The 25,620-nt window shown below is 43.0% G+C and overlaps 2 protein-coding genes across 3 annotated transcripts in view; one reads left to right on the top strand and one right to left on the bottom strand.

The window, feature by feature from the left end:
* The window catches only part of LOC127044905 (leukocyte elastase inhibitor-like), a 186,158-nt gene that overhangs the window by 152,821 nt on the left and 7,717 nt on the right, over nt 1–25,620 (bottom strand). The window lies entirely within an intron of this gene.
* On the top strand, nt 479–25,222 carry LOC127044904 (serpin B6-like). Of its 2 annotated transcripts, none has more exons than XM_050940189.1 (7): nt 479–548; nt 8,061–8,238; nt 12,142–12,279; nt 13,614–13,731; nt 13,969–14,111; nt 22,681–22,848; nt 23,912–25,222. In XM_050940189.1, exons 2-7 carry the CDS (start codon nt 8,071–8,073, stop codon nt 24,314–24,316), a joined length of 1,140 nt encoding a protein of 379 aa, XP_050796146.1. In that variant the 5' UTR covers nt 479–548; nt 8,061–8,070; the 3' UTR covers nt 24,317–25,222. The 2 variants fall into 2 exon arrangements, with proteins under 2 accessions (XP_050796146.1, XP_050796145.1); XM_050940188.1 differs by lacking the exon at nt 479–548 and adding an exon at nt 681–790.

The following is a 25,620-nucleotide window of genomic DNA, read 5'->3' as shown; positions in this document are numbered from 1 at the left end:
GAGGTGCCAGGGCCTAAGCAATTTTTTGACATACATAAGGGATGCAGCAAGCCCAGAGGTGCCTGAGCTGTGAACTGCCAAGCCTACAGGTACCAGGGCTCACCCTGACAACCTCTGGCAGAAGTTCAGCACTGGCTACGCCCAGATAAGACTTTTAAAAGACCATTGTTTTGTCTGCATCAGATTGTACAGGGGTGTTTAAAATCAGTTATTTGAAATGTTCGCCAACACACTTGGCAAACCCATCTCCTTCTCCTAGTCTAGGCAGGGCCTTAGGGACTGGCTTCTATGAACCCGCCCGGAGCAGCATGTTTGAAATTTAACCCCAACAGAACAAGTCAGACCCGCTGGTGCAGGGAATTAGGGATGAAACGCCCCGTGGTGGCTTCCGGGCTCTAGCAGGGAGGGCGGGATCCCGGGGCTCGGCGGAGCTAACACAAGCCCGAGGCCAGCGCCCCTTTGGCCAGCGCCCCTTTGCCCGGCGCCGCTTCAGCGACCTGCGCTCAGCGCCGCACGATTCCGCCCCGGTCCCGCAGCATCGCCCCGCGGTCAGTCCCAGCTGGGCACCGCCTGCGTGTGGGGCGGGTCCTGCCGCGCTAGCTGCCTCAGGCGCGCGGGAAACCCCGAACCGCGGGCGGGGAGCGGGGCTGGGAGTTGGGTTTGGTTTCCAGCCCGGGGCCGCTCGGTGCTGGCGGGCGGGGAGGAGACGCCGGGAGCCGGAGTCCACCCTGGGCATCGGGCCCCACGGTTGGGTCAAGCAGCCGAGGCCGGGGCGGCCCGTTGGTGCCCGGTGAGTTTGTTTCTCGTCAGTGGCTGCTCCTGCTCCGGGGCTGGGACAGTCTGTGCGCTGCGAACCCGCCGTGTGATGGAAACCACCGCAAGCCCGGGGGGTGGGCGGGAGCGGGGGGCAGGTCTGCCTGCGGGTGCATGGGGGGGCGGGGCGAGCCAGGCTCCTAAGAGACCAGACCCTGAACCTTGAATCCAGCGCTCACAACGGGCACCTCGGGGCCTTTCCCTGCCTGGAGAAGGTGGCTCAGCCTGGGGCTTCCCCCTCCCAGTAAGCCCGGGTGGGGGAGGAACCCTGTGACTCTGCGCACCTTGCCCTGGGTTTTGCCCCGCCAGCCAAGGACCCTCCCCTGGTTCCCTTGCCGGTGGGGTGGGACGGAGCTGGTGGGTGTGGTGCACGCAGCACAGGTTGCTGGTACTTGGGGTTTATTAAATCCCTTGCACGTAGAGGGGCCCGGCCTTGGCTGCTGATTCTTGTGGCAGAGGTTCCTGCGATGGGAGGTGCCTGGCACTGCCATTTACTGAGCCAGTAAAACAGGGCTCTTGTCTCTAAAGGAATCCCTGTGGCCCTGGAGGGAAGGAGGCAATAACACTTGCAGTGCACATACCTCTGTTATGTTAATAAGTTCTGTATAGTAGCATAAACTACACTATTCTAGACTGAGCCTAAGGCAGTGTCTTGGTCCAATAAAAACTTTTACCTCCCCCATCTTGTGTCTCAATAAGTCTGTAAAACAGACAGTACAAACACCTTGAAAGATTAGACCATGGGCCTGACTTACATTTTAATTGAAATGTTGGGATTAATTTTTTCTGACTCATTGCTTGTATTATGCACATTCTGGGCCCCTCACTTTTTTTTTTCTCTTTTTACAAATAGAGCTAACTGTATATCTAAAGATATGTGACTTTGTGATCACCAGATAGTCTTATGTATTATTTCAATGTAAAACAGCTTTTTCTTTTTGAGGTGGGGAGAGGCACTTATGGCTATATACACTTTAGGCCCCAATCCTGCAACAAGCCCTGCATAAAGCCCCACTAACTGCCTTATGGAGCTCTGTGAGACTACAGAGGTCCACACATGCAGACTTATTGCAGGATTGCGGTCTTAGTTTTTAAGATAACAATATACCGGCAGTCCTTGACTTTACAACATTTGAGTTATGACAAACAGCACTTATGACACTTCTACGTTGACACCCTGATTTGACTTACAATTATAGGTTTTGAGTTTACGCTGCTCCGTCCCACAATGGAGTAGATTGCAGTTCCAAGTTATGACATACAATGCAGTTGTAAGGAACCAATTGTGTTATAGGTCCGAGGATTGCCTGTATCTACAAAAACATTACAGCTTGTTAAATACTGCTTTTGCCTTTGCTCCCATTATGCTCCCACACAAATGGAGATAGATATAGATATGTATGCACAATTTTTTAAACTTATAAGATGACTTTTAAAAACTCAAACTATTCACAGTATTCAGAAAGTGCAGTATAGTTTTTTGACATTCATTCATTCATTCAAAAAATATGTGAAGAGTTTATTACTTGTTTCCAACAACACTGTAATATCCTCTGCAATTTCCAGTTGTTGAAAAGGGGTGATCTCTACTCTGTTAAGGTTATAACAACATTTGTTAACAAAAGGTTTTAATAACTGTGATGGGGTAGGGACTGTCTGTGTGAGGAATGGGAGAGCAGGGGAGGACTTTAGGAGATGGACTACACCGGAGCTGTAACCTGAGCTAGGTAAGGGAGGGGAAAGGTCAACACCTTTGCCCGGGAAGGGGGAACAAAAGGAAGGGAGTGGCAGGAGGGAAGCAGTTTGAGTTTGGGCTTGGGGCTGTGTGGGTGGAATTCAGGGTATCCTAGGTAGGATCCAAGCACCCTGAAAACCCAGAAGGACTCGGTGGAGGGGTCCTGACTGTGCCTGCAAGCCCTGCTGTAACCTGTGTTCCTGTTGTCCAATAAGCCTTCTGTTTTACTGGCTGGCTAAGAGTCACTGTGGGTCCAGGAAGAGGGGTGCAGGGCCGGACTCCCCACACTCCGTGACAATAACACCATGGTGATTTGTTCCCTTGCTCTTTTTTGTGTGAGAAATAGATGATTTCCAGCTACCCTTAACCCTTCCATAGTGAAGTTTTGGGTCCTGTGCCAAACAAATAAGTAATCAGTTAGCCGGCTTGTAGGTGTCACATATGGAGTAGGCCCTTAGGAAAGATTTAAATATGAGGACTGAAGTTGCTTTGCAGACTAGTTCAAGAAGGGTGTTTCATGCAAGGAAGAAGTGCCAACATGGAGAGAAGATATTAGGTAATCTAGCAGACAGAAACATGACAAGATCTTATAGCTGGAAGTTGAAGCTCGACAAAATCAAATGGAAAGTAAAGTGCAAATTTTGAACAAGCAGGCTAATTAATCATTGGAATAATCTACCAAAAGACTTGATGGCTTCTCAATCACTTCACACTTTTAAATTAAGATTGGCTGTATTTCCAAAAAATATGCTGTCATGGTATAAACCCCACTCTGAACCTTAGTGTCCAAAAGATGGGGTACCAGCATGAATTCCTCTAAGCTCAATTACCAGCTTAGTACTTGTAGCGCTGCCACCAATCAGGAATTCCAGTGCCTGGCATGCTCTGGTCCCCCCAAAACCTTGCCCGGGGACCCCCCAGACCCTCTGGATCTTAACACAAGGAAAGTAAACCCTTTCCCCCACCGTTGCCTCTCCCAGGCTTCCCTCCCTGGGTTACCCTGGAAGATCACTGTGATTCAAACTCCTTGAATCTTAAACAGAGAGGAAAATGCACCTTCCCCCCTCCTTCTCTCTTCCCCTCCCAGATTCTCCCTGAGAGAGACAGTAATCCTACCACTGAGAGAAATTAGCCTCTCTCTCCCCCTTCCCTCCTTTCTCCCCACCAATTCCCTGGTGAATCCAGACCCCGTCTCCTGGGGTCTCACACCAGAATAAAAAAAACAATCAGGTTCTTAAACAAAAAAAGCTTTTAATTTTTACTGTTTTTCTTTCTTTAATTATCTTTGTAAATTTAAAATGGAATAGGTACAGGGTCTTTGAGCTATAGACACTGGGAATACCCTCCCAGCCTAAGTATACAAGTACAAATTAAAATCCTTTCAGCCGAATACACATTTCAACTCTTTCCAGCCAAATACACATTTGCAAATAAAACAACCATAAGCCTAATTCGCTTTATCTACCTAGTACTCACTATTCTGACCTTATAAGAGCCTGTATCAGAGAGATTGGAGAGAAACCTGGGTGCACGTCTGGTCCCCCTGAGCCCCCAGAGTGAACAACAACCAAAAAATAACTGCACACACAAAAACTTCCCTCCTTCAAGATTTGAAAGTATCCTGGCCCCTGATTGGTTCTCTGGTCAGGTGACAGCCAGGCTCACTGAACTTAACCCTTTACACGCAAAAGAGAGATGAAGTACTTCTGTTCTATTAACTCTTACTTATCTGTTTATGACATATGCTGTAGATCAACCACAAGTTAGGGGGTTGATGTTGTCCTAACGAGCATGTGCGAAGTATCTTCACATACTCATTAGGAGAGTGAAGCTCTTAGGCTTATGCAAATGGTTGTGAGAGACCACTGTGATTCTTAAAAAGTGAGTCCTGTACAAACGTGATGTTTGCTAGCATTGGTAGAGTGGAGGGAACAGGGTGGTTTGGGCCCAGCGTGCTGTTGGAATGCAAAATGAAGCATGGACAGCCAAAGAAGGTAGACCAGTTATGCGGGGCTTTGAAGTCAAGAAGAAGAAGATTGAACATAATGCAGTTTGGAAGGAGAGCAAGCCCTTTGATAAACAAATCCCTCACATCTCCTAGGGTATGTCTAGATTACCTGCTGTATTGGCAAGTAGCGATCTATTTCTCGGGGATTGATATCGCGTCTCATCTAGACGCCATATATCGATCCCTGAACGCGCTCCTGTCGACTCTGGAACTCCGGTAGCGCGAACGGCGTTAGCGGAGTCGAGGGGGAGCTGCAGACGTCGATCCCACGCCCTGAGGATTGGAGATAAATCGATCTAAGATACTTCAACTTCAGCTACGTGAATAGCGTAGCTGAAGTTGCATATCTTACGCTGCAAATTTGCAAGACTGTAAATCTTGTGTCAGCTGTCAGGATTGCAGGGTTGTTTCTTACTTGGACTGTGACCATAGATCTAGAATTTTTTCTAAATTCCAAAAGAATTGTCTGTTTTGGCATGGAAACTCACATTGTAATGCAGGGAGTTATCCTACACAACACAGAGCAAAGGGGAAACACAAGCAATGCTGGTTTATGAGATCCCAGAAGTTTATTCCCTCTGACATGTAGCAGTTTTTACCAGCACACATACAGACTCCACTGTGTTTGGGAAACTGAAAAAGCAGCTCCAGTATCATGGTCATGAAAATAATCTGATTGGTTAGTATGGATTGTGGTATACCTAGACCTGTACACCACAGAGAAATGCATTCCCCTCAGGGAGAGAGAAGAGTGTTTGTTGTTTCCCTAATAGGATTATTGTAAAATGGAAAAGGGCAGATGATTCATTTGCTTGGTAAATTGCCCTCAAACTGTGTTAAAGAGCTTTATTCCAGATGGTCAATTAATATTCTAAGTCAAACAGAGTCAAAATGTATTCCTGCTATTTCCTAGGCAGTAGCACTATTTTGGAATCAGAGTGAGTGTCCATTGGTACATCGATTATCTGTTTTAGGGTTTTGGTAAACTTCTGTCTTCGATAATAAGACTGTGTGATCAAGACAGATTGGTCTTGCAGAAGTATTTAGGAGCTAGCAGATTTATATTTTGCTGTCCTGCTTTGCAAGTCTCCTAGATTTGCGGTCAAGGAGGACAAAGAACAAGTGACAGTACTGAGTCTGTTTTTTTTCTGTAATATAATACATTTAATTTAAATCAGCTTGCAATTTAATTTCAAGGTGTTTTAATAGTGCCAAAACCAGTGCATAATGCAAAAAAACAAACAAAAATCTCTGCAGGAATTAAAACTCTAAAACATGTATGACATCCACACAAGAGAAGTGCAAGTCTGTACCTGTGTGTGTAGTGTAAAATTCTCCATGGATTCTTTTTTAAATTCAGTCTAAGCATTACAGTGCACAAGTGTCTCATGTTCCAGTAGTACTTAGGGTAACCAAACATGGACTGAACCAAATTTTGATCTGATTTGAGTTTCTGGTAACACTGCAACAGGAACCAATTTGTAATCTCTGGCTGGCATGGTGACCAACAGTAATTCCCCTCCCTGGTTTTTTTTTTCTTTTTCTTTTTTTAGATTCTGTGGCACGATGGAGTGGAGTCTGGGCAGTGTGACCTTCCCCTCTCACTGGGTCTCAGTGCCTAGGCTCCAGCTTGAGCCTGAATTTTACACTGCAGTTTTATAGCCCTGATGACCCAGACTAGCCATATCTGTGCCTCAGGTCTTTCATTGCAGTAGACATGGCCTATGTGTCTTGCCCAGGGCCAAACAGGAAGTCTATAGTAGAGCAGGGAGTTGATACTGGGTGTCCCGCATTCCAAAATAGCTTTGTAATCAACAGTCCATCCTTCTACAATAATGATTTCTTTGCTACTGCGCTGAAATTGTGCACTTGCAAAATAACCTAAATAGCTGAATATTCTTTTAGAATATTGTTATTAGAAAGTTGCCTGGACAGTTTTGTAGCAACTCTGCAGTTTGTTCTAGCTTTTTATTGCCATAATAAATAAATAAATAATAAAATCAATCACCCACGCCATTAATTTCAATTAGTATTGCCTGCTGGTCATAGATTCTGAAAACACAAAAGATATCAATCACCTGTAATTGGGAGCTTTCCAGTTATTTCTTTATGCACCAGTGTATTTACAATGAGCAACTATCAGGCGGCAGCATAAAATTAAAGCCATTATGTTACGGAGAGTAATAAAGAGACTGCAATGCAGACTCTTTTTCATGGGGTATTGAATGAAGACAACCAAATTTGCTTCATATAAGCTACAGAACAGTCATTAGATGGCAACACTGGTTCGTTTTATTATGAATATGTGTTCTTGGATGGGCACATGGGTCTACTACTCATCTTCATTAGACTTTCTTTAATCCCAGAGGTTCTGTCATACTACAATGTGAATTAAGGATAATACTGTCTTATCATGCTTGTTGTCAGTCTCCCAATTGGTTGAATGAGAAATGCTGGAAGCAGAATCTCCTGTTAGTCACTGACAGACAGAAATAGATGGGCTGAGCGTATTAAACAAAACCAGTGCTGAACAATTGCCCTCTAACTGAGGAGTGAGGAAGGGAAGAGCAAAGGATGTCTAAAAATAGTGAAACAAAAGAAAGGGATGAAACATTAAAGAGAGACGACTGCAATAAAGAGCTCTCGTCTTACCTGTGTTTCGCTCACCCTCTCTTTATATTTTCCCATTTCTCTTCCCATTTTGCCTCACTTTCCCTATCTCTGCAGAAGTGGCACTCCACCCCTCTAGAACATATAGTCACAGGATCCACTCTCCATAACTCTACTGTGAAATAGAAGACCAGTACTATCCTAGAAAGCAGCAGGAAGTAATATGTGGATTTACTGCAAATGAGTGAATAAGGCAGGTGTTTATAGAACTTTACACCCAAAATCAGTTTGATCGACAAAGTTAACAACTCAGATCATAAAGTTCATGCAGTGACTATTTTACACCAGAGAATCTAATATAAATTCAAATACAGTAATTATGTACTACAGGTTGGATTAAAGTAAATTTGAGGCAGTAAGTATTGCACTTAAACAACATGCCTCCAATAATGACCATTAAATGTAAAGCATATTATATGAAATATAATATTATATAAAATATGAAATATAAAACATTATATGAAATATAAATTGTATTCATGTGACTAGACAGTCTGGTAGATAGGTACTGAATTCCTGAAAAACAGTGTATAATGCTATAGAAACACAACACGAATCTCAAAGAATTGGAAAACTTTTTAATCTGTGTGAGTTTGTTCCAATTGTTATCTGAAGGCTTTTATATAAACTTGGATTCTGAGAGAGACAGACCACATGATCCTTAAACTTATATGATGCTTTGCTATATCCTGAGGTAGTGTAAAACCAGTGTAGTTCCACTGACTTCAGTGGAGTTATGGTGCTTTATACCAGCTAAGAATCTGGCACATTAAATACTCATTACATTTTAAATCTGTATCTTATGTGATCTTTCCTTTGTGTTTTGTCTTATAGGTTCTGAACCATGGATAATCTCAGTAAAGCAAAAACCACCTTTGCACTCAACCTATTCAAAAAGCTGAGTGAAAATGCCAGTTCACAGAACCTATTCTTTTCTCCTTTGAGTATCTCCTCTGCTTTGTCCATGGTATTTTTGGGTGCAAAAGGTAACACTGCAGCCCAGATGGCAAAGGTATGTCTGGATAAACTTTGAACCACTTAACACAACTTTGGTCTAGAAGCTGAACCACAGATCTTTATTGTATGTTCTGTACTTATGGAAAACTCCCATTATCATCCTTGTGTGCCTGAGAGTAGAATTTTGGTGGCACCATACAGCTGAGATGCCTTGAAGAAGAGAGAGCTGTCTAGCTGGCTCGAGTTAGAAAAGAACTTCTTCAATTACATTCTCTGGGATTAGTATCAGATTATACTAATCACCTAAATATGTCTTAAAAACATAGCCCGGAGCATTTTCTTAAAATCATGCCCCCTTTAAGGTGTCAAGTTGGGCAACCAAAAAAATCACTGATCACTTTTGAAAATGTAGGTCTAGTTCATTAAATTTTTAATGCCAAATCCTGCTTCAATGAGCACTCAGAATCTCCAGAGAGAAAGAGGGCCTAGGGAAGAAGAGTTGGATGCCAAGTTTGGATCCCTGAGGTCCCCCTGAAAGGTCAAGCAAAGACCTAAGAGGAGACCCAGGAGACAGAGTCATAAATGTGAGGAGAGAACAAGATTTAGAAAAGGAGCATGATCAATAGTGGCAAAATTGGCAGGAGTCTGGGAAGATGAGGATGGAGATGAGGCCCTGAAATCTGTCTGCAAAGGAGGCCTTCTGTGTTGCAGTTGCATAGCTTTTTAAGTTCTCTTAGCTTGTTGGTTTTTAGTGTAGTCTGCTTGGTTTCCTGGGGTGAGAATTACAAATTTCAAAACAACATTTATAGCTGTCCACTTAGAGCCTTATACAATATTTGGCTTAGAGGAGGGGAAGAGTTTGTCTAAACTTGCAGCTTCAACAGTAAAATAGGATGGACTTGAAACGGACTCCTTATAATCTCTAAAAGCAGCAAAGAATCCTGTGGCACCTTATAGACTAACAGACGTTTTGGAGCATGAGCTTTCGTGGGTGAATACCCACTTCCTCAGATGCATGTAGTGGAAATTTCCAGGGGCAGGTATATATATGCTAGCAAGCAAGCTAGAGATAACGAGGTCAGTTCAATCAGGGAGGATGAGGCCCTGTTCTAGCAGTTGAGTTGTGAAAACCAAGAGAGGAGAAACCGGTTCTGTAGTTGGCAAGCCATTCACAGTCTTTGTTCAATCCTGAGCTGATGGTGTCAAATTTGCAGATGAACTGAAGCTCAGCAGTTTCTCTTTGAAGTCTGGTCCTGAAGTTTTTTTGCTGCAGGATGGCCACCTTAAGGTCTGCTATAGTGTGGCCAGGGAGGTTGAAGTGCTGTCCTACAGGTTTTTGTATATTGCCATTCCTAATGTCTGATTTGTGTCCATTTATCCTTTTCCATAGAGACTGTCCAGTTTGGCCGATGTACATAGCAGAGGGGCATTGCTGGCATATGATGGCGTATATTACATTGGTGGATGTGCAGGTGAATGAACCGGTGATGGCGTGGCTGATCTGGTTAGGTCCTGTGATGGTGTCGCTGGTGTAGATATGTGGGCAGAGTTGGCATCGAGGTTTGTTGCATGGATTGGTTCCTGAGCTAGAGTTATTATGGTGCGGTGTGCAGTTACTGGTGAGAATATGTTTCAGGTTGGCAGGTTGTCTGTGGGCAAGGACTGGCCTGCCACCCAAGGCCTGTGAAAGTGTGGGATCATTGTCCAGGATGGGTTGTAGATCCTTGATGATGCGTTGGAGGGGTTTTAGCTGGGGGCTGTATGTGATGGCCAGTGGAGTCCTGTTGGTTTCTTTCTTGGGTTTGTCTTGCAGTAGGAGGCTTCTGGGTACACGTCTGGCTCTGTTGATCTGTTTCCTTATTTCCTCGTGCGGGTATTGTAGTTTTGAGAATGCTTGGTGGAGATTTTGTAGGTGTTGGTCTCTGTCTGAGGGGTTAGAGCAGATGCGGTTGTACCTCAGTGCTTGGCTGTAGACAATGGATCGTGTGATGTGTCCGGGATGGAAGCTGAAGGCATGAAGGTAGGCATAGCGGTCGGTAGGTTTTCGATATAGGGTGGTGTTAATGTGACCATCACTTATTTGCACCATGGTGTCTAGAAAGTGGACCTCCCGTGTAGATTGGTCCAGGCTGAGGTTGATGGTGGGCTGGAAGCTGTTGAAATCGTGGTGGAATTTTTCCAGAGTCTCCTTCCCATGGGTCCAGATGATGAAGATGTCATCAATGTAGCGTAGGTAGAGAAGGGGCGTGAGTGGACGAGAGCTGAGGAAGCGTTGTTCCAGGTCGGCCATAAAGATATTGGCATATCGTGGGGCCATGCGGGTGGCCATAGCAGTGCCACTGATCTGGAGATATATATTGTCATAAAATTTGAAATAGTTGTATGTAAGTATAAAGGCACAGAGCTCAGCAGCCAGTTGTGTGGCATCATCAGGGATAGTGTTCCTGACAGCTCGTATTCCATCTGTGTGTGGGATGTTTGTGTAGAGAGCCTCTACATCCATGGTGGCTAGGATGGTGTTTTCTGGGAGGTGACCAATGCATTGTAGTTTCCTCAGGAAATCAGTGGTGTCACGGAGATAGCTGGGAGTGCTGGTGGCATAGGGTCTGAGTAGAGAGTCCATATATCCAGACAGTCCTTCAGTGAGAGTGCCAATGCCCGAGATGATGGGGCGTCCAGGATTTCCGGGTTTGTGGATCTTGGGTAGTAGATAGAATAATCCTGGTCGGGGCTCTAGGGGTATGTTGATTTCTTCTGGTGTTAGTGTAGGGAGTGTCCTGAGTAGATGTTGTAGTTTCTTAGTGTATTCCTCAGTGGGATCTGAGGGAAGTGGCCTGTAGAATTTGGTATTGGAGAGTTGTCTGGCAGCCTCCTTTTGGTAGTCAGACCTGTCCATGATGACAACGGCACCTCCTTTATCAGCCTCTTTGATGATAATGTCAGGGTGGTTTCTGAGGCTGTGGATGGCATTGCTTTCTGCACGACTTAGGTTGTGAGGCAAGCGATGTGGTTGTTCCACGATTTCTGCCTGTGCACGCCGGCGGAAGCATTCAATGTATAGGTCCAGACTGTCATTTCGACCCTCAGGAGGAGTCCATGTGGAGTTCTTCTTCTTGTGCTGTTGGTGGGAGAGCACCTGTGTATCAGTGCACTGTTCAGTGTTGTCCTGGAAGTATTCTTTGAGTCAGAGATGGCAAAAGTAGGCTTCCAGATCGCCACAGAACTGTATCATGTTGGTGGGGGTAGCAGGGCAGAAAGAGAGTCCCCGACATAGGACAGACTTTTCTTCTGGGCTGAGTGTGTAGTTGGATAGATTGACGATATTACTGGGTGGGTTAGGGGTACCACGGTTGTGGCCCCATGTGGCAGGTAGGAGTTTAGACAGCTTACAGCCCTTTTTCCTTTGTAGAGAGGTGAAGTGAGTAATGTAGATCTCCTGTCTTATTCTAGTGAAGTCCGTTTGTATAGAAGTTTGGTTATTAATGAGAGTCTCCAAATGGACTAAAGGTAAAAAATCCACTGCTATCTACATACTACACAGACCACAGTGAGAGATTATGCCATATTCTATCAAAAAAACTGAGGAACCACCTGATCAGCATCCTATACAGCAAACAGAAAAACATCAAAAAAGAGCTCTCCAACCTGGTTTTCCTTAAAACTCTCCATAACTGTTCATTTTATGTGTCCTAAAGCTAGGACTGAGTGAGGAGTCTCTTCAAAACAGCTATGTTTATTTCCATGGTAAAAAGTTTTTTCAGCAGGGTCTCTCTTCTAACACAAATGAGCTCCAAATGTGCTGTGTAATGGGAAGTCGTTTCCCTTTTAGGGCTGCCTTGGGTGTTCAGGCTGCAGCTTTTATCTCTAAGCTGCTGAAAGGAATTGTACTAACCTGTCCCAAAGCACATATTTCAGCACATGTGGGTCATGCTGAGTGTATTCCTGTCTCTTTCTATAGATGCTTTCTCTGGACAAAGCTGAAGAGATTCACGATGGATACCAGTCACTTATTTCTGAAATTAACAAACCAGGCACTAATTATGTGCTTAGGATTGCCAACCGGCTCTATGGGGAAAAGACATTTAAATTTCTTCCAGTAAGTCAAACATTCAGTTTGGTTTTGTGTTATAACATATTTGCTACATTTCCACTTTTGAGTGCAAATCAAGGGATCCGCTTTAATCTACAGGCACTATGTAGTTCAGGACCTGACTAACCAAAGCAAGTCTCCTTGTGAAATCCATTCATGTGCTCAGCTGATTGTTTGACAGTCCCTAGCTCTGAACTCCGGAGAACTGGAGTAGCGTGTTGTCAATGGAAGGTCCAACAAACTCCAACTCTTCAGCATTCCATTAATCACTCATTTTTGACCAGGAGCTAAGATTTTAAGAATTTCCTTCAAATGGTGGGAAGGGAAGGGAATAGGCATTATTTTGTGACTGGGGGGGGGGTGGGTGGGTGTCTTCACTCCCCTTAAATTGGACAGTGCATTCAAAGGACACAGCAATGGGCACGTAATTCTTTTTTTTAAATCAGACAGAAGAGCAGTTAGAAATTCTCCAAAGACTTAGCTGAGAGTATCGGGTACTGGGGTATATATTTCCCTTTTAAAATGTATCAAAAAATTGTAGCACTGATTTTAACCTTACTCTTTCACACCCTCTTCTTTCATCTCAGACAATTAAGAGGTAACTGAAAGTCTCACATGAGTTGTAGACTCAAAAAACTAAAGTTGTAGACTTACATTTTCAGTAAGGCAATCAACCTTACCCTCCCCAATCTGCAGTAATTTTATTACTAAAAGGGATTGCCAGTATAAATTGGCTCAGATTCAGATATCCTCTTCTCAATTAAAGTTAAAACCACTGTGATTAAATATTTAAACTTGGCATCTTTGGCATTTCGTCCATAAAATAAAAGACTCCAAAATACAAATTGGAAAGAGAGAGAGAGCATGATTTTGACCTAACCACACAATTAATGACCTATTGACATTTGCACAGTAGACATTTCATAAGGCTGAAGAGCAGGTTATTATCGTCCCCAAATGCTATACAAAAAAGATATAGAAATAACCCCCCTGAGATTTTACTTCTAAACTAGATCAGGTTTGGGTTACTCTGGAAGAGTTACAAAAAACGTTATCTAGAGACTGATTTACAAAGCCTTGTACTCTCAAACCGAAGCAAATTGATTGCATCACTCTCACCATGCAGTCTTGTTGTTGATCTGTCAGTAAGCCGGCTGCTTGGACTAAGAATGTAATAATAGAAAATAAAATGCTCAGCTTGAATAGAAGTGACAACAAGTTATTAAGACTGACTCCTTCCTCCATCCCTTCAGGAAAAGAGGTAGATTCTATGTTTGAGTCTTCTACAACTGCATGCCAGAAAAATATATTGCTAAGACATCCTCCTTTGTTTGTCCTAGACATTTATAGACTGCTGCCAGAAATTCTACTGTGCAGAGCTAGAACAACTTAACTTCTCTAGAGCTGCAGAAGATTCCAGAAAACACATAAATTCCTGGGTAGAAGAAAAAACTGAAGGTATGTAGCTTGCAGAATTCCACAGTGTCTCTCTAAACAGCTAAAGCCTGTTTTAAAAGCATATGACCATAGGAGAGATACAATAAGGGAAGGAGAAGAAAAACAGAACTGAATCCTTCAGATTAAGATGTAGTTCTTGTATTGTGCAGTTGTTAGAGCATACTGTAGTTAATAACACAACTAGGTAGATAGGTGTGTACCAGCTAAAAACTATGCTTCCTTTAATGTGTCCTAAAGGTAAAATCCAGAATCTGTTGGCTCAGGGTGTTGTTGATTCAATGACCAGACTAGTCTTGGTGAATGCCATCTACTTCAAAGGCAACTGGGCAACCCCATTCAACAAGGATTGCACAGTGGAAAGGCAATTTAAAATTAACAAGGTATGAAGTAGGGAAGTATCACTAATTTTGCACTACACTTCACCCAGAGAAAACAAGAAATGCTTTTAATCAGGATTGCCCTAAGTACATTTTACCACAACCCTCTATTCTATCCCATCCCATCCCCTCAACACAACCCCTTTGTTTAGTTTATTGTAAACATCTTTGAAACTACATTTTCAAATAAATGCATTAACATGAATGTATCCCTTGTTTCCTTCATTCTCTCTCTGTTTTCTGCTATACCTCTCAATGTATCTTTTCAGCATTGGAGAGCAGTAGCCTTGAACACAATTACAGAACTTACAACAGTCAGAATTTTAACACGTAAGGGAAGAAGTGGATAAATGAGTGTCAGGCAGTTTGGGATTCCATATGTTGTTCAGAGTTTAGAGGACCTATAAGTCATTTAATATCCCTTTCCTCGAATCTGTTGCTGTTTTATGTGCAGAACTCCCACAGAATTACGGTTACTTACAGAAACTGGTCCCCTTTGCTTCAGTTTTTACCCAGTGATAAAATTGGAACATGAAAAATGCTCAACTAGCTCGTGTTATAAAGTTTGATTTGTAAAATGTGTGGCATTTGCTAATACTCCTCAAAGCAATGTAAATCAGGAGCAACTCTACAGTCCATGGAGCTAAAACAGCTATACCTAGACTGTAAGCTTTTCATGATACGGTCAATCTTCTTGCTAGCACAGTGGGGTCCTGGTCCATGACTGGGACTCCAAGGGGTATGATAGTATAAAAAATAAGTAAGAAGAATTAGGCCCTTACTGTATACAAGCAGAAGGGAACACATATGTTCAGATGTTTTTACACATGGAATGCTTCTGTTTACAGCAAACTTTGATCAGAACAAGATCACTTTTGCTTTAAAATGGATTTCACCATGAAATTGATACACAAATTAGATCAGGTTTCTTTTTTAGCTACTCACATCACAGTGTGCAAATCTGCTCATCTTAAAGTGCATCCACTCTACCCCAAGGCATAATACAGTAATTCTCAGTGTGATTATAGGCCAGCCTTCCTTCTTGGAGAAGCTCATCCATCCTCTTGAGGCTGTCTCCAAATAGCACAAACAGGGACTGGTAACACGACTCTGAAGAGCATACCAAGAAACTGAATGAAATATGAGCCGCCTTGTATGTTTGCTCATACCTTCCTAGATAGTGAAAGTCATTTGGAAGTGCCTAGAAGTCCTATTGTCTCTCAATGCCATCTTTTAGAGAGAGAATGTTATCGCCTAGCCCAACACAGGCTATAGTCAAGCAGCACCGCAGAAGTCATGATTTGGACAAACTGGAGAAATGGTCTGAGGTAAATAGGATGAAATTCAATAAGGACAAATGCAAAGTACTTCATTTACAAAGGAACAATCAGTTGCACGCATCCTAAGTGGAAAATGACTGCCTAGGAAGGAGTACTGCGGAAAGGGATCTGGGGATCATAGTGGACCACAAGCTAAATATGAGTCAACAGTGTAATGCTGTTCCAAAAAAAACAAACATAATTCTGGGATGTATTAGCAGGACTGTTGTAAGCAAGACATGAGAAGTAATTCTTCTGCTCTACTCTGCTCTGATTAGGCCTCAGGTGGAGTATTGTGTCCTGTTCTGGGCACCACATTTCAGGAAGGTTGTGGACAATTTGTAGAGAGTTCAGAAAAGAGCAACAAAAATGATTAAAGGTCTAGAAAACATGACCTATGAGGTAAGATTGAAAAAACTGGGTTGTTTAGTCTGGAAAAGAGAAGACTGAGGGGGGACATAACAGTTTTCAAGTATGTAAAAGGTTGTTACAAGGAGGAGGGAGAAAAATTGTTTTTCTTAACCTCTGAGAATAGGACAAAAAGCAATGGGCTTAAATTGCAGCAAGGGAGGTTTAGGATAGACATTAGGGAAAACTTCCTAACTGTCACGGTGGTTAAGCACTGGGATAAATTGCCTAGGGAGATTGTGGAATCTCCATCATTGGAGATTTTTAAGAGCAGGTTAGACAAACACCTGTCAGGGATGGCTTAGATAATTAGTCCTGCCACAAGTGCAAGGGACTAGACTTGATAACTTCTCAAGGTCCCTTCTTTTGATTCTATGATTGTTTGGAAAAAATCCAGACCCTACCAAGATAAAAGACATCTTTTAAATTTACACTGTGAGAGAAATACATATCCCCAATATAGAGGAGGTATTTTTAAGAAAACAGATTGGTTCTAATGCCTATCGTATTGTATAAATACTGTTACTTCAATGGGATTACTCACATGCTTAAAACTAAACCCTTGAGTAAGTGTTTGCAGGATCAGGGCCTTAACCAGAAGATTAGTTTAAAAGGACTGTAAATTAATCCACCTGATTACTGAATGGTACAAATACCAACCCTTCCACTATCATGAGTAGAATTTACAAAAACTTATTCTAGTACCTATATGTTTTAGGAAAATAAACCAGTTTTCAAATACTTCCTAAGTACTGTAGACATATTTCTCTGATGCTGTAAATTTAAAGCGAAGTGTTTTAGCTTGGCAGCATGTTGTTTTTTTCCCCAAACAAACATGGACCAAAGTTATTTTATTGCCAGATATTCTGAATTTACACCTTGAATTATCATGTTTCATTGTTAGTTAACATTAAACATTACTCAGGTGGTGCTAATTCCGATACTGACATAGATAGTAAACATCAGCATGAGCTTGTGAACCAAGTATACGTTTCCACTCACAGAAATGAATATTGGTATTTAGGCACCCAAGCATTAAAAATTAATCCAACTTACATGAAAAGAAAATCAAAGCATATACGTGCTTCTGCATTATGTGCAATTCTGTGCAATACTTAAAACAATGCTGTGTTAAATTCTGAGTGAAAAATTCTGCCAACTATAAAAAAGTACCTTCTATTAACAATAAGCATTTTAGAACTACGTAGGCAGAAATAAACCCACGGAAATTTTATACTTAAGTAAAGCAATGGGCCTGATTCTGTTCTTATTTACACAAGCTTTACACCAATGTGACTTAAATTGATTTCAACAGCTACTCTAGAATCAATGTTGAAATTCCTCAATTTACTCTGAATTCTTTTTCTACGGCATAAAATATTTCAGCTAAACAGCATTTTGCAGGTACTGTTAGAAGCAAAAACTGGCCCTGTGTCAGAATATTCAAATCTAGCAATGCATTAGTAAATCTGAGCCAAAACAAAGATGTTGATGCAGATGGAATAAAATCTGCTACTGGAGGACAACTGGTTGTTTGAAGTTGGGAAAGAAAGCTAGTAGAGCCTTCCCTGAGATAGTGCTTGTGGGTGTGCTACAGACCACTGGGATCTGATTTGGATATGGATAGAGACCTCTTTAATGTTTTTAATGAAGTAAATACTAATGGGAATTGTGTGAGCATGGGAGACTTTAACTTCCCAGATATAGACTGGAGAATGAGTGCTATTAATAATAATAGGGCTCAGTTTTTTCTGGATGCAATAGCTGATGGATTCCTTCACCAAGTAGTTGAAGAACCAACAAGAGAGGATGCCATTTTAGATTTGGTTTTGGTGAGTAGTGAGGACCTCATAGAAGAAATGGTTGTAGGGGACAACCTTGGTTCAAGTGATCATGAGCTGAAGGATAGCTCAGTGTGGGGAGGGATAGCTCAGTGGTTTGAACAATGGTTTGCTAAATCCAGGGTTGTGAGTTCAATCCTTGAGGGGGCCACCTAGGGATCTGGGGCAAAAAGTGGTCCTGCTAGTGAAGGCAGGGGGCTGGACTCAATGACCTTTCAAGGTCCCTTCCAGTTCTAGGAGATTGGTATATCTCCAATTATTATTATTAATTTAATATTGAAGGGTAAACAAAAATCGATCTGGGACTAGGGTTTTTTATTTCAAAAGGGCTAACTTTAAAGAATTAAGGAAATTAGTTAGGAAAGTGGGTTGGACTGAAGAACTTGTGGATCTAAAGGTGGAGGAGGCCTGGAATTACTTCAGGTCAAAGTTGCAGAAACTATCAGAAGCTGCATCCCAAGAAAGGGGAAAAAAATCATAGGCAGGGGTTGTAGACCAAGCTGGATGAGCAAGCATCTCAGAGGCCTGGTCTACACTATGCGTTTAAACCGATTTTAGCAGCGTTAAACCGATTTAATGCTGTACCCGTCCACACTACGAGGCCCTTTATATCGATATAAAGGGCTCTTTAAATTGGTTTCTGTACTCCTCCTCGACAAGAGGAGTAGCGCTAAAATCGGTATTACCATATCGGATTAGGGTTAATGTGGCCGCAAAGCGACGGTATTGGCTCCGGGTGGTATCCCACAGTGCACCACTGTGACCGCTCTGGACAGCAATCTGAACTCGGATGCAGTGGCCAGGTAAACAGGAAAAGCCCCGTGAAATTTTGATTTTCATTTCCTGTTTGCCCAACGTGGAGCTCTGATCAGCACGGGTGGCAATGCAGTCCCAAATCCAAAAAGAGCTCCAGCGTGGACTGTACGGGAGATACTGGATCTGATCGCTGTATGGGGAAACAAATCTGTTCTATCAGAGCTCCGTTACAGAAGATGAAATGCCAAAGCGTATGAAAAAAAATCTACAGGCTACACAGTGCTGCGTGACAAGCGTAACAGGAAGCCAGAGACTCAAATGGACGCTCATGGAGGGAGGGAGTGGGTACTGAGGACTCCAGCTATCCCACAGTCCCCAGCAGTTTACGAAAAGTATTTGCATTCTTGGCTGAGCTCCCAATGCCCGTAGGTTCAAACACATTGTCCAGCGTGGTTCAGGGAATAGCTTGTCAATTTACTCCCCCCCCCCCACATGAAAGAAAAGGGAAAGAAATCGTTTCTTGACTTCTTTGAATGTCACCCTATGTCTACTGAATGCTGCTGGTAGACGCAATGCTGCAGCAGTGAAGAGCAGTATCTGCTCCTCTCCCCTCCCTAGTGGCAGATGGTACATGCTTGATAACTGCTGAATACCCCTGGCTGGCCTCAGGGGAACCTGGGTAAAAATAGGAATGATTCCTGGTCATTCCCAGTAGATGGTACAGAACGGCTGGTAACCGTCTTCATCATAGCCACTGGGGGCTGAGCTCCATCAGCCTCCTCCCTTTCTGATGTAAAGAAAAGATTCTGTATTGCCTGGACTATCATAGCAGCGGGATGCTGGGCTTCTCTCTCCCGCACCGCTTAATGTCCTGCCTGGACTGTGATAGCACGGGGAGGCTGCCTCCCCCTCATTTTATCTCACTAACAAGTCACTGTTTCTTATTCCTGCATTCTTTATAACGTCATGACACAAATGGGGGGGGCACTGCCACGGTGGCCCAGGAAGGTTGGGGGAGGAGGGAAGCAACGGGTGGAGTTGTTGCAGAGGCACCACCTCTGCAACATGTAGCTCATCATTTCTGCATGTAGCTCATCATTTCTGCAGGATCTGACATGGAGCAGCCGTGCTCTCTGATACACTGCTTTTCTAGTACACTTGCCCCAAATTCTAGGCAGGACTGACTCTATTTTTAGAAACCATAAAGGAGGGATTGACTCAGGGAGTCATTCCCAGTTTTGCTTTTGCGCCCCCGGCCAACCTCAGCCAGGGGCACCCATGATAGTAGTAGACAGCAGAGAAGGACAGATAACCATCATCTCATTGCCAAATTACAGTGGCAGCAGACGGTACAGAACAACTAGTAACTGTCTCTGCTATCATGCAAAAGCAAATGAATGCTGCTGTGTAGCGCTGGAGTATTGCCTCTGTCTGCGGCATCCAGTACACATACGGTGACTGTAAAAAAAAAAAAAAAAAAAAAAAAAAGCTGAACGGGCTCCATGGTTGCCATGCTATGGAATCTGCCAGGACAATCCAGGGAAAAAGGGCGTGAAATGATTGTCTGCCGTTGCTTTCCCGGAGGAAGGAATGACTGATGACATTTACCCAGAACCACCCGTGACAATGATTTTTGCCCCATCAGCCACTGGGCTCTCAACCCAGAATTCTAAGGGGCGGGGGAGACTGCGGGAACTATGGGATAGCTACAGAATAGCTACCCAGAGTGCAATGCTCCAGAAATCGACACTAGCCTCGGACCATGGACGCACACCGCCTAATTAATGTGCTTAGTGTGGCCGCGTGCACTCGACTTTATACAATCTGTTTTATAAAACTGATTTATGTAAAATTGGAATTATCCCATAGTGTAGACGTACCCAGAGAGGTGATTAAGAAAAAGCAGAAAGCCTACAAGGAGTGGAAGATGGAAGGGATTAGCAAGGAAAGCTACCTTATTGAGGTCAGAACATGTAGGGATAAAGTGAAGAAGGCCAAAAGCCATGTAGAGTTGGACCTTGTAAAGGGAATTAAAACCAATAGTAAAAGGTTCTATAGCCATATAAATAAGAAGAAAACAAAGAAAGGAGAAGTGGGACTGCTAAACACTGAGGATGGAGTGGAGGTTAAGGATAATCTAGGCATGGCCCAATATCTAAACAAATACTTTGCCTCAGTCTTTAATGAGGCGAATGAGGAGCTTAGGGATAATGGAAGGATGACAAATGGGAATGAGGATATGGAGGTAGATATTACCACATCCGAGGTAGAAGCCAAACTTGAACAGCTTAATGGGACAAAATCAGAGGGCCCAGATAATCTTCATCCAAGAATATTAAAGGAACTGGCACATGAAATTGCAAGCCCATTAGCAAGAATTTTTAATGAATCAGAAAACTCAGGGGTTGTATCGTACGACTGGAGAATTGCTAACATAGTTCCTATTTTTAAGAAAGGGAAAAAAGGTGATCCGAGTAACTGTAGGCCTGTTAGTTTGACATCTATAGTATGCAAGGTCTTGGAAAAAATTTTGAAGGAGAAAGTAGTTAAGGGCAACCTGATTGCCTTCTGTGATGAGGTAACTGGCTCTGTGGATATGGGGAAAGCAGTGGATTTGATATATCTTGACTTCAGCAAAACCTTTGATATTGTCTCCCACAGTTTTCTTGCCAGCAAGTTAAAAAAAGTATGGACTGGATGAATGGACTATAAGGTGGATAGAAAGCTGGCTAGATTGTTGGGCTCAATGGGTACCGCTCAACAGCTCGATGTCTAGTTAGCAGCCGATATCAAGTGGAGTAGTCCTGGGGTCGGTCTTGGGGCCGGTTTTGTTCAACATCTTTATTAATGATCTGGATGATGGGATGATTGCACCCTCAGCAAATTTGCAGATGACACTAAATTTGGGGGAGAGTTAGATACACTGGAGGGTAGGAATAAGGTCCAGAGTGACCTAGACAACTTGGAGGATTGGGCCAAAAGAAATCCAAGGAGGTTCAGCAAGGACAAGTGCGGAGTCCTGCACTTAGGAAGGAAGAATTCCATGCACCACTACTGACTGGCTAAGCAGTAGTTCTGCGGAAAAGGACCAGGGGATGCGGATGAGAGGTTGCATATGAGTCAGCAGTGTGCTCTTGTTGCCAAGAAGGCTAATGGCATATTGGGCTGCATTAGTTGGAGCATTGCCAGCAGATTGAGGGAAGTGATTATTCCCCTCTGTTTGGCACTGGTGAGGCCACACCTGGAGTATTGCGTCCAGTTTTGGGGCCCCCACTACAGAAAAGATGTGTACAACTTGGAGAGAATCCAGCAGAGGGCAATGAAAATAATTATGGGGCTGGGGCACATGACATACAAAGAGAGGCTGAGGGAACTGGGCTTAGTCAGGCTGCAGAAGAGAAGAGTGAGGGGGAATTTGATAGCAGCCTTCAACTGCCTGAAGGAGGGTCCCAAAGAGGATGGAGCTCGGCTGTTCTCAGTGATGGCAGATGACAGAAAAAGGAGCAATGGTCCCAAGTTGCAGTGAGGGAGGTCTAGGTTGGATATTAGGAAACACTTGGGTGGGTTACCTAGGGAGGTGATGGAATCTCCATCCTTAGAGGTTCTTAAGGTCAGGCTTGACAAAACCCTGCCTGGGATGATTTAGTTGGGGTTGGTCCTGCTTTGAGCAGGAGGTTGGACTAGATGACCTCCGGAGGTCTCTTCCAACCCTAATCTATGATTTAAAAATGGTCATTTCAAACCATTAGTGGCTTTATAATTTTAGGATTTAATTATTTTTATAACATCACTAAAATATTTGACATTTCTTTTGAGCCTAAAATAACAAAATATTTAAGCTGAAGATGTTCCCTGTCTATTTGAAACGATTAAAATATGTCAATAAACTAAAGGGCTTGAATCCAAGTGTGAAACTATTTAGGCAAAGAGGTCTAGTGTTTTAACAATTTTGTTGATAGGAAGTTACACACTAAGCAACTAAAATACCTGTAGTGTTTTCCTCAAAATAAATCTCGAGGGACTGGGCATTACAAATGGGAAAAGCCTGATGGAATTCTGGTTCATTCCCTGCCACCCCAAAGGGCAATGGTAGGACCCTTCCTTGCAATATTCTGTAGTGCTCTGTCCAGCCCAGTTTTCAGATGTCCCATGTGATTTGAATCCCAGTTCTTCTAGTTTAGTACCAACATGCTGGCTCTGTAGTACTTGTTGACACTGATACTTTTTTATTTATTTATTTATTTTAAGAATGAGACCAAACCAGTGCAGATGATGTTCAAGGAAGCTAAATTTAACATGAGCTACCTAACAGACTTTCAGACCAAAATCCTTGATCTCCCTTATGTTGATAATGAGACTAGTATGATCATCTTGCTTCCTGATGAAATCCAAGATAATTCCACTGGCCTGGAACAGGTAAGCCATTTGTACTGAATACAAAGCTCAAATCCTGCTAGAGAAGAGCATTTGACTAAATCTCATTTAGATCTGTGAATTCAAGTCCCAAGCTCTGAACTCACCAGTATTAGCACAGGGTGGGAGAGCTGCAGAAATGTTGCATCTGTTCCCCAAGAGCTGGGAATACCATGAGTCACTGTCAAGTAAGCCCAGCTCTCTCTGATGTCCAGAGAAATGTTAAGTTCTGAAAAGAGAGACTTCTTGACCAGGCATCAGGACACGTGGTTTGCCAGGGTAAGCAGTCTGTGTCAGTTTGTTTACCTGCCGCGTCAGCAGGTTCAGCCGATCACGGCTCCCACTGGCCACAGTTCGCCACTCCAGGCCAATGGGGGTGACGGGAAGCCGTGGCCAGTACATCCCTCGGCCCACACCACTTCCCGCCACTCCCATTGGCCTGGAGCATCGAACTGCGGCCAGTGGGAGCCATGATCGGCCGAACCTGTCGACGCAGGAGGTAAACAAACTGACCCAGACTGCCAGATTGGTGAGCTACGTGCCAGAGGTTGCTAACCCCTGCATTGGGATGAAGCCAGAATGTAGTGAGTGACAGATTGAAGGAGATCCTGGAGAGCTTCCACTGTCACAAAAATCAATTCCTATTTGATGGATTTCCCCCCATATTCCTTTCTAACTGTTGTGGGATAGGCTCTCCCTCGCTTGTACCTGACCTTCTACCTAACATTTCTTTATATGGGAGTCCTCAAGTGCTCCTCCTTCATTCAAGAGCTACTGATTTCCTTTCTGTGCTACATTGTTACTGGGCTGGCAAGGGACAGTGAAATAGTAATGCCTCTCCCACAGTAGCCACCTCTGCCAAGTATGCTTCATTACTAGTGACAACATGCAATTGCATTAACTTGTTACCATGAAGGATGGTCTTGGGATGGTACCTGCATATAGCACAGCGGGGCTCTGATCCTAACTGGGGTCCTTTTGACTGTATTGAAAAAAAAATAAGAATGTTTCTGACTGTCATTTATTTTTGGCTTCTGACTACAGCAATAATATTTTTTTCTTGTAGCTGGAAAGAGAACTTACCTATGAGAAACTTACAGAGTGGATAAATCCAGAAATGATGGACTATAGTGAAGTGGAGGTGTTTTTACCGAGATTTAAGTTGGAGCAAGCTTATGATCTGAAGCCTGTTCTGAAGAGCATGGGAATGGCTGATGCATTTGACAGTGAGAAGGTGGATTTATCTGGAATGTCAACCAGCAATGACCTAGTTCTGTCTGAGGTTGTTCACAAGTCCTTTGTGGAGGTAAACGAAGAAGGCACAGAGGCAGCAGCTGCTACTGCATTAGTGTTCCGTATGCTTTGTGCACGGATTGTACCACGGTTCACTGCTGACCATCCTTTCCTCTTCCTTATCCGGCACAACAAAACTGGCAACATTTTGTTTTATGGCAGATTTTGTTCCCCCTAAAAAGAAAAAAATGCAGCCTTTAACAGAGTAGAGTTATTTCCATTTTACTATTTTGGGATTTTTTTTGCACCCTAAGCAACAGGATTTGAACAGATGCTGTACATTACATGGTGCAACCCTAAATACCCTTCTCTCTTGTGCCTGAAATAGCTTTTTGTAGTCCATTATTCAAATTTAAGCAACTGTTTTAAATAACAGGATCATTTAATATTTATTCCAATCCATAAGACTTAAAATTGTGTTTGCCATAGTTCACTGTAAAGCACCCCTTGTATCCTATATACCTTAATAAATGCAGGGTTCCTTAACTTTAGTCCATTTTTAGCCATAACATCTTGCTTAATGCATCTTTCTATCTCTATACATATTCCTCTAGAAATTTGGTTCTCATACTTGGGGTTTCTTAGCAGCAAGTGGTAAGATCTCCTGGGGAGAGGAAAATGAAAGAAGACTGACTTCTGACTGACCTCCAAATGCTTTTTGCAAATTTCTCTTCTCCCTCTCTCATTTTCCAGACTGGTTCATTCTGTGTCTAGCTGTGTCGCCATTTTAAAAAACAAACAAATAGCTCTTGGCAGCCATCTAACAGATTTTTATGAATGATGCTAACACAACTGTTATTCTTGGGGAAAAATTGAGCAAGTACCTATTCAAGACAAGGAATGAAGTCAGCTCTACTGAAATCAGTGGTAAAACTTCTTATTGGCTTCAGTGGGGTCAGAATTTCACTCTGCATATGTCTCATATGTTAACCTGGGTTACACTAATATTATTAATACTTGTGAAATAGGACAGACATTTGCTTAGACTGATAATGCTAAACTGCACAGCCATAGTGGTCTTATGCAGTGATTTTGATCTTGCTCTTTCTCCTCTTTGAACCAACAATAAAAGAACTGATGTGAAGTGCTGTGGGGTCAGGTTTTGTTTGGTTTTAATTGTGTAGTTCTTCAGCTGGAGTGTGATTGAAACAAACATTGTGTGAATTTTGCCATCGATAACTAGCAGAGACAGGCCCTGCCATTCTAAGACTGCACTAGCAGGGCTCCCACCTCCAGTCAAGTCTAGTATTTATTGCTTCCTTTAGAATACTTGGCTGCCAAGAACATATGTAAATAGAGGCAATAGGGTGGTTAACTTGGAACATAGAATTTATTGTTGTTCTGAGTGTTGCAGCTAACTCAGTTTCAGTCTCAAATTAGGTTTGCCAACAGCACTTCATAACCTGGTAGATTGAAGTCTGAAGCGGTAAGGGCACAGGTGTCTCTTCTATGCATGGAATTAGTTTCAGTGAAAACCTCGTT

This window comes from Gopherus flavomarginatus, chromosome 2 (genome assembly GCF_025201925.1).
Source record: "Gopherus flavomarginatus isolate rGopFla2 chromosome 2, rGopFla2.mat.asm, whole genome shotgun sequence".
NCBI classification, from domain to species: domain Eukaryota; kingdom Metazoa; phylum Chordata; order Testudines; family Testudinidae; genus Gopherus; species Gopherus flavomarginatus.
This window is presented reverse-complemented; position numbering and strand designations above follow the sequence as displayed.

Coding starts and splice junctions, on each gene's coding strand:
- LOC127044904 (XM_050940189.1), top strand. CDS start 8,071: ATGGATAATCTCAGTAAAGCAAAAACCACCTTTGCACTCAACCTATTC. Junction 8,239..12,141: donor CTGCAGCCCAGATGGCAAAG/GTATGTCTGGAT, acceptor CTCTTTCTATAG/ATGCTTTCTCTGGACAAAGC. Junction 22,849..23,911: donor ATTCCACTGGCCTGGAACAG/GTAAGCCATTTG, acceptor TTTTTCTTGTAG/CTGGAAAGAGAACTTACCTA.